Source organism: Plasmodium fragile (genome assembly GCF_000956335.1).
Source record: "Plasmodium fragile strain nilgiri unplaced genomic scaffold supercont1.7, whole genome shotgun sequence".
NCBI classification, from domain to species: Eukaryota; Apicomplexa; class Aconoidasida; order Haemosporida; family Plasmodiidae; genus Plasmodium; species Plasmodium fragile.
The window spans coordinates 368,832-378,392 of NW_012192587.1; the positions used below are offsets into that span (position 1 = coordinate 368,832).

General features: G+C 38.8%; 2 protein-coding genes across 2 annotated transcripts; one reads left to right on the forward strand and one right to left on the reverse strand.

The window, feature by feature from the left end:
- Positions 1-95: 95 nt before the first annotated feature.
- Positions 96-6,412, forward strand: AK88_00908 (uncharacterized protein; the record flags this gene model as incomplete). The annotated part of the gene is made up of 2 exons (XM_012478552.1): positions 96-5,892; positions 6,063-6,412. 2 exons carry the CDS (start codon positions 96-98, stop codon positions 6,410-6,412), a joined length of 6,147 nt encoding a protein of 2,048 aa, XP_012333975.1.
- An 843-nt stretch (positions 6,413-7,255) lies between these two features.
- On the reverse strand, positions 7,256-9,171 carry AK88_00909 (uncharacterized protein; the record flags this gene model as incomplete). The annotated part of the gene is made up of 2 exons (XM_012478553.1): positions 7,256-8,699; positions 9,158-9,171. 2 exons carry the CDS (start codon positions 9,169-9,171, stop codon positions 7,256-7,258), a joined length of 1,458 nt encoding a protein of 485 aa, XP_012333976.1.
- Between the last annotated feature and the right edge of the window lie 390 nt (positions 9,172-9,561).

Consider the following 9,561-nt stretch of genomic DNA (forward strand, 5'->3'; position numbering starts at 1 on the left):
TTTTTTTTTTTTTTTTTTTTTTTTTTTTTTTGTCCCTTTTTATTGTGTGTGTCACCGTTTTATGTACATCCCATGAGCATAGACCCCTTCGCACAATGGCAAAAAGTGCTTTGCTTCTTAGTAACATAAACAGTAGTGTGAAAAGTAAGATAGCTTCTGTGCAGATAGAGAAGGTAGATGGGGTGGAAGAAGTCGCTTTCGACGAGAACTCTGCAACCATATTGTTCAATGACAGTATAATTGACGCGAACAGATTAGTAGCAATTATAAACAGCATCAAAGATATGGATGGAGAATTCCAGGAGGAAGACAAAGCAGAAAAGGACAGCTCATTAAAGGAATTGGTTCATCGTGAAAATGTCGAAGATATAAACACGTTTACCTTCTATCAGAAGGGAAAGCACACAAAAAATGACCACCACAATGGATATGGGAAAAATATCGTTTTGGAAAAAAATATGAATAAAGGGGTCAACTCGAGGAAGTTGTCCAATAGGCATGGATATGTGACTTTAGCAAAAGCACACAGTGTTGGTGAGGGCGTTAACGGTGGTGACAATGATGAAAACCGGGGGAATGGAAAAATAAGCCAACAGTTTAGTAGTGGGTATGCGCGGAATTTGTCTGAAGAGGGTTATCAAGATATTTATAGGAAGGGCGTGGATGACGGGGTAGGTGACGGAGTGGGTGGTGATGCGCATGATGTGCAGACCGACGAGTGTTCTGGTAAACGCTGCACTAACGTTAGGGATAACACCTTGAGCGATGTCTTTAACGAAAGAGGAGGCACAAAGGCCGGCGCACAGCAATGCTCAGGCAACAAGGCCCAAGTGAAAGGTGAACATGGAAGTAATGAAGAGCTCGCTCATAGCGAAAACATTGGCGCCCTCCAGTCGGTTTACCAAACAAAAAGCAAGAAACAGCATTGTAAGAAGCAGGTGATGGAGCAGTCGAACCGTCAATGCGCAAGGAAGGACCGATGTAAGAAGGGAGAGACGTGCGAGGACAAGCAGGCACAGTTACGTAAGGGAGATTCATTCCAAAGTGGAAGAAGCCGGGCAGGAAACATCTTCCAAGATTATGAAACCTACAGAGGGAAAAAAGAAAATATATACATTTGCGAATTGAGAATTTATGACATGACCTGTGACAACTGTGGAAATAAAATTATTAATTTTTTAAAAGACAAAAATTTAATCATAGATGGAATAAGTGTTGCAACAGATAGTAAAGTCAAATTAAAATTGAATGTGTCTGAAGTGGATTCCAATCAGCTAAGCAGCGGTTCTAACTACCAAAGTAGCGATAACAATAGTGTAAAAAATTTCGTGAACCAAATAATTAATGAAGTAAAGGAGAGCGGATTTAATAACGACTTGATAGACTTGTACAAGGATGAAGATAACAATAATAAGGGTATCCTGTTTGACATTACTTTGTATGTATTCAGGGACGACGTGATAAAGGCCTATAGCTTGTTGAAGAATATGAAGGGAATTAAAAATGTAGAGTATGATGTAAAGCATGAGTATGTTTACATTTCTTATAACCCAGATGTGGTTGGTATTAGGTTCATTTTGGAATGTTTAAAAAAGAAGAAAAATATCGACGCTTACTATGATGAAGACAAAGAAAAATTTTTTAGAAGCACAAGAAATAACGAAATGAATAATTCTCGTAAATTAATTGAACTTTTGTGTTGCTTTTTTTTGAGCATTGCCATTATAGTCCTTAATAATTACCAAATGAATATGGGTTCAATGAATGGCTTTTATTCCTATGGCAATTACAAGAATTACGTGAATATGTTTAATTTTTTACATTTTAGAAATGAGAAAGGTGATTTTTTTGAGGAACAATTTACACATGTGTCGTCTTCTCAGTCGAATGGGGGGGAGAACAATGTTTTTGCTGCTCCTTCTTTCACCGAAATGTATTTTCCACATGGGGAAGAGGGACAGGGGATGACCACGACGGATGGAACTGCACCTCCATCGGTTTTCACTTCTGATGTGGGCGGCCATTGGACAAAGGGGGAGTTCCAAGAGGTTGCATCAAGTCATGGGAAGAAGATGCACACAGAGAAGAAACGCAGCCCCGATGAAACTGCGTTTGATGAGAAGGAAGGCAATGAGGAAGACTACTCTAGCATTGTGTACGCTGAACCCATTGATGTTAACATGGCTCAAGGTAAGGAAGTCAGTAAGGAGGTAGACCATTTGGATGAAGATACCGCAGAAGCGAAACATGGAGAAGGAGTGCACGCTACAGCTGACAAATCTGAAGAGACAAACACGATGGCGAAACAAACGAAAGAACTCGAGCAGGATAGATTATTCGCGTCTAACAAATTACAATCAGAAATTTATGTGGAACATCCTGTGCATGGTGACCAAGGCGCGGAGGATGCTTTGGGGAAGAAGGCGAACACTTCGAAGAAGATTGTTACGAACTCTAAGTACTATCAGCAGGCTTCTTCAAATGGTAAAGATATTGAAAAGGGAAGTATGACCGAGATTGGCGAGGTGGATTTTTTGTTTGACTTTCGACGGGATGACAAGGAGAAAAAAGAGGTAAAGGCGGGGAAAGGTGCTGGAACGTCTAACGAGGTAGCAGCGTCTTCTGAAGGCACCGTACTCAGGAAGGACCCTCATCTCAGGGGAGACTCCCTGGCACACTTTCAGGCCCGCTTCAACAAAGGCGCAAGTGCGAAGGGGAAAGCCGTAAATGCCGGAAAGGAAGTGAAAATGGGGTCTTCTAAAGAGGAAAACATTGAAGGAAAGGAAGAAGAACAAAGTTATAAAATGGCTAAAGGGAAGAAGCCGAAGGAGGAAACAAAGGGGAATACCAAGGAGGAAGAATTATTGAAAAGGGAGTCCCGTTTTTATGAGAACAATTCACCGAGTCCTGTGGCTAATACAGGGTTAAGGTCGTACCTGGACAATAAAATATTTGGAACCCTTCCGCTGAGGTTATTCTTTATTTTTTTACTAAGTTCCATTGTTTACATTTATTTCGGATTTCATTTTGTTTTAAATGGATACAAGAATTTAAAGAATGGAATAATCAGCATGAACGTTTTAATATCAATCAGTTCCTCGTTTTCCTACATTTACTCTCTGCTCCTTTTGCTCTTCTGCGTATTTTTTTCTATTGACTTGGATGGTATTCCACTCTACTTCGACTCGTCCGCCTTGCTAATATGTATTATGAAATTAGGGTTCGAAATTGAAAACTTTTTAGTAAGTTTTACGAAAAAGAAAATAGAAGATTTATACGAGAAGAACACCAATCATGTGTACATACTGGAGGAGAAGAATGACAAATCGGAAGATACTCAATTAATGAAGCAGCTAAGTAATTGTACTATTACGAGTTCGCAAAATGGGAAAGACAATGGGGCCCCTCATAATCATTGCAACTTGAGTGGCAATCGAAATGTGTCCCCCATTAGTAATGGCGCTATGTCTCTGGTTGGAAGCAGTGCACGGTCTGACCTTTGCAAGAATAGTTCTCAGTGTTCGAGTAGAGAGTTTAAGGTAGAGGAAGGAAGAGGTGGAGATGATTCCCCTTGGAACAGGCACACCCTCCCTGTCCAAGAACGAAAAGGAATAGATATAAATAAATTATTTTGTGAAGACAAAAAGATTAATATAAACGATTTTATGATAAATAGTTACCCAGTCCAATTTATCCAAAAGCATGACATTTTGGTTTTCTACGAAGGGGCCACGTTACTAATTGATGGGATCAAGATAAACGATGATATCTCGTATGTGGACGAAAGTATGATAAGTGGGGAGAAAAAACCCATTACCAAATTTAAAGGAGACAAAATATATGCAGGGTCTAAATGTGTACAGGGGATCATAATTCTTTTTATTGATGACATTTCAAAGGGGAATTATATTGAATATGTTAAGAAAACATTAGACGAAGTGAATTGCAAAAAAACGAATTTACAATTATATGCAGATAAAATAGCCAGTATATTTATTCCATTCATTTTGGGGTTATGCATTGTCGTATTTTTCATTTGGTTTTTCCTAACCTATTTTGATTATGTAAATATAAGGAGGGATAATTATTTTAAGCTAAACAGATTTTTATCGTGTGTATTTTTCTCCATACATTTTTCCTTATCAATTTTATGTGTGGCTTGTCCGTGTGCCGTTGGGTTAGCGAGTCCTCTGTCCATTGCCATCAGCTCTTACATATGTAGCAGCCTTGGAATTATATTAAAAAATATAAACATCTTTGAAATATTCCTCGAATGTAATCATTTCATTTTTGACAAGACGGGTACACTAACAGTTGGGAAGCCAGTGGTCAATAAAGTGTACGTTTCTTCCAATTTAGACCTCTTCATATACCAGTTGTTGAAAAGTGTATCGAAGAACAAGCTTGTTGTAAAATTTGGGCAAGATCATATGGGCAGTGGGTTGGATTACCCCTCTAGCGATGACCGCCATGTTACCAATTTGCATTTGAACGCGAGTGAAGAGAAGAATAGAGAAGCACAGAAAAGTGAAGCCACTGGGGGTGACATCAGTGGAGTGAATGTGTACAGTCGTTTATGTGATAGTTCCGATGGAGGGGAACATGTTGAGAATGTGGACAAGAGGGCAAAAAATAAAGGAGGCTTTTCGCACGACTCCGGTGCCTATGTGGGGGATATCCCGAGTAAGAACAAACAGGGAAACCAAGTGGGTATAAAGGAGGACAGCTGTGCGCCAAACGGAGGCAGTTTCCCTGAAGAGCACAAGAATAACTGGCAAGAAAATGACACAAATTATAGTGCTAATAATAAGACCTTAAATTTTATAGAAAGCATTCACTGCTCAGGGAAAGATGTCACCTTCTATGCCTTCACGACCCAAAAGGACTATTACAAAATTGAAATAAAAAAATCGGTGATGAGGAGAGAGGACAGAAACAGTATGAGGGGTTCCGACGATACGGATATCCCCTGCAGTGGAAAAAAATCCATCTTCAATCGCCTAATGACATTTATAAATGATAAAAGGAAGAAAAATAAATATAACCAGATAGGAGATAATTCCCTGAAGGAGTATTTTATAAACAATCCGGACGTGTCCATGTCTTCACATGACGATTCTTATACGAGTGAAACGAGTAGCGATAATAATGGCACTAGCATTACTGGTACACATCAAGATGGAAAACTGCCATACGGTGTTGAGCTCAAACAAAATGTTGATGACCCATTTGATAGTGAAAACAATTTGAGTCAGAATATTACCAACTGGTTATACCTGTTTTTAAGTTTAAGTGCAAATTTGGAAAAGTATAGTAACCATTTATACGCGACATCAATAAATTCCTTTATAAACTCTAATTTTTGCATTAATGAAACATTTGAAGTGCAAAATTTGAAGAATGAGAAAAGTCAGGGAATTACTGGAGTAGTAAAAGACCTATCGGTTAGCATTGGCACTCTGTACTACTGCTATACAAAGTATAAAAACACACATTGTCGACAGGCAGCAGAGAGTGTTGATGAAAAATTGAATATCAAGAATTTAGAGGCCCATCTGTACTCCTGTGATTGTAAAGTACACAAGACTTATCAGTACCTGTACAATTATTCCAATAGCAAAAAAAACGAAAGTAATAATATTATTTTTATGTGTATAGAAGGAATAATCGTCGGGTTTTTTACCCTCGTTGATGACATAAAACCGGAAGTTTTTGATTTGATTAGATACCTGAAGAGGGAACGCAAAAAAGTGTACGTCTGTACTGGTGATAATTATGTGAACGCTCTTTACATTTCCAAAATTTTGGGAATATCAAAAAAGAATGTATCCTCGAATACGTTGCCTATGGAGAAGGTCCACTTTGTGAAGAAGATACAGGCACTCGATAGTGGTAAGTGTGAAAAAGAGCAGTGTGTGTGGTGGAGGCCTGCACAGAACATATCCCTTTTTGGGATGTCTACACCAGCGATGTTCATTGTGTTCGTTATAACCACCATTTGTTCCCCTCCCTGTGCTCATGGGTACACATTTTACCCCACACCATTCCACTCACCTTTGTAGGAAAAGTTTGCATGATCGGAGACGGAATAAACGACTGCTTTGCTCTGAAGAGCGCGGACCTAGGGCTATCCCTGAGCACGAGATCGAACGTGGTCATGGACAGCGCCGACGCATGCATCGTCGACAACGACATAAGCGTCATAAAGAAGTTGTTTGAAATAAGCAGAAAAACCTTGATAGTGATCAAATTCAACTTTTTGTTTTCCTTCCTCATCAACGTCTTTTTTATTCTCTTGGCAAGTGGGTCGTTCTACGCCCTCAACTACGTCTTTTCGCCTTTTCTGTTTACCTTTTTGATGTTTTGCAGCTCTATCATTGTGATCCTCTCCTCCTTGTCTTTGAAATTGTAGGGCGCATCGGAGGCACGCACGAGGCTGCGCGCAAATGTGTATACGTGTGTGTAAATGCACATGAATAGCATGAACTATATCACATTAACCCGTTCTTTCCCCCTGTTTTTTTTTTTTTTTTGTAGCCTTCTGCGGGACATATGAGCAGATTTCCGGCAACTACGATCTGGCGAACAGTCTAATTAAAATGCGTGGTACCTATAAAACGCGCACCGTCATGCATTGAGCATCCGTGGGTGATGAAGAACCAAACCGATGAGCAAGATGCTCCCTGCGCAAAACCGTGGCAACTTACCGTTTACCTAGTATACATAATTAATTTAAAAAAACAGCTTTGACGTTAGTTACCCTGTCGTTTATACCCACCGCACCTTTTTTTTTTTTTTTTTTTTTTTTTCTTTATTTTATCAATTTATAACTTTAAAAAAAAGTGATTACGGCTTGTACGAGGGACTTACACGAAATACTTCGATGTGAATAAAAAGGCGTAAAAAATAAAAAAAAATTGTACCTTTTTATTTGAAAAGAAGGGGTCATCACTTTGGTATAGCAAAGGAGAAAAGTTTTTTATTTTTTAAAATTCAAATGGGGTAATAATTATAAATACGCATAGGGGGCACACTTAGGAAAGGTGTAAAAGTGGCTATAAAAAAAAGTAGACACGGGTAGTGTTCCTGCATGTGCGGTTGGTAACTAGGGGGGGCGTGGTCGTATATTTTTCTGGCTTGGTGGCTTGCCTGTTCTGGAGCACTGCGGGGCCTACCGCTGTGCACCCCTCAGAAAAGGAACTCCCTCTTGGTGTGCCCTTTTTGTCCCCCCCTACCTGCAATTACATCGCAGCAATCATACTTTTTGCTTCTTCGTATCATGGAAATCGTCATTTAGGGCCCTCTTATTTTTATTAGGCGTATTATCCTTCGAAATGAGTAGCTGAATTTCGTTTAGCAAATAGGAAATATCTGAATGTTTTTGCGGGAAAATTCTCATTGCGGTAAAGTTCACGCGTTCTACGCCGTTGTACATTTTCTGGTTAACCCTAACAACCACTTTGTATTCTTTATATAAGAAATCGTAATTGAAGAGATAATTTAGGTTATCTTCATCTAGGTTTTTTAACTCTTCTGCTTTTTTTCCCAATAAATTATACCCTTCATCGGAGAAAGCCCTTAAGTTTATAGATCCGGAAAAATCCATGAACAGGAAATTAAAGGTGTAGTTATAATAAGGCTTAACATTACTTTCATCACAATTCATACATGAATAGACAATATTTTCTTCATCATTTGGATTTGTTTCATAATCATTATCTGCCGCATTGTCTGGTGTACTTGACAATAATTTTTTTTTACATTTGGCGCAAGCAGGATAGTAAAATCGATGCTCATTTTCTTTACCCTTCCAATATATTCTTTTAATTCTTCCTACCAGTGTGTAAGTACCAGAAATTTTTGCTAAAACATCATTTACATCACTTAAGGCGTAATGCTTTTCAGGAATTTGGCTGACGTCATTGGATAAGATATTCCTCATGTTAGTGAATTGCTCATATTTTCCATTTGTATTATACCATTCTGATATCATTGTACATTTAGCTTTTAAGTCTTCATTTAGGTTTTCTATTTTCTCGATCGAACTGGTCACGCCAAAGGTTCCATTTTTAATGTCATTCCAATTTCGTATACTTATGTTGGTAAAGACATAAATTTCGTTTTCCTTTATTTCATCTCTGATTAAATTTACGTTGCTGTCCCAGAAAGCTATTTCGAAGGAGTGTTTTGTGTCGTCAACGATGATGATATTTTGCTTCATTATTTCATTTCCATGCTTTGTCTTCAAATTGTTTATGGCGCCAATGTGCTTAACTATACCTATCAAATCTGCTGTGAATGGGGTTTCCTTTGTTGCTATTTTTATGTCCCTTAAATTGACTAGCGAAATTTTTTTCTGTATTTTTATTTCTCCATCATCTTTCACTTCATGAATTTCGCTATCCTCGTTAAACGTTAGTTCGTACTTGTGCTTTACCGTGTTGTACTTAGGGTTAGCGATGGAAACCCTACCCTTGGAAAATATGTACACTTTTTTCAGTTCGATGCTGTTGAACCACTTGTCTGCCGCGCTCCCCCAGAATTTGCACGAGATGGAGTCCCCGTGCACATCCGTCACATCTATGCTGAAGAAGTTGATGTTGCTTTTGAAGGTGGACAGCTTCGTCTTGTTCACCACTTTGGCCTTGATTATCCACTTGCTCACGTAGGTCGTTATTTGGCTGATGCGGAAGAGGAGGCTGCAAAAGAGGGTGTTGTGCGGGTGGGTGGATAAGTAACATCATTGTGGAGAAGAACCACTGTACAGGGACACCACTGTGAAGACGTGCGCCTTCTTACGAAGTAACGTCTCTTAAGGTGTTGTTCAAGTAGAGTGGGATGAGAAGCTTCGTACAAGGAACATCCTTTTCCTCACCACCAAACTAATGCCTCAAAAATGCACACACACAAAAAGGGGCCACATGCATGTCAGAAAAGCACAGTGTACATATTTTACCCATTCACACACAAAACTAATGGAGAATACTTTTAAAACGGAAGTGGAGGTGCAACTAACATAGATGAGTGAACAAGGTGTACCCTAACATTTGTGCATTTTTTTCATATGCACATTTTTATGCACTTATGACTCCTTGCTCAGAGACGTAAACTCGTCGCTCTCAGCCATTTGGACGTTTTGGCTTATCATGAAACTTACTCGTTTTCGCTCATTTTGAATGTTACATCAATAAATGTGGTCCGTTTTTTGTTAGCTATTTGAGTGGTTTAAAATAGGAAAAGTGAATTTTTATACATTCGTAATTTTCGTAATATGGCTGATTCAAGCGCGTATGTGTTTATGTATGTGGGGTTCTCTATTCTCTTTTTCTTTTTTTTTGTGTTATTTGTTGATATGTTTTTAGTTTATAATTTGCTGCGAAAGGGCGGAAAATGGGCAGCAACATGGGCGGCAGTGTGCACGGTAATGTATGTCATGAAGAATGCCCCAACAGGGAATGTAATAATACATACCTGTAAGGAAAAATACGGAAGGAGTAAGGTCAAGGTACACGTGTTATTTTAATATATATTCATACGACCGAACTGAAAAAAAAAAAAAAA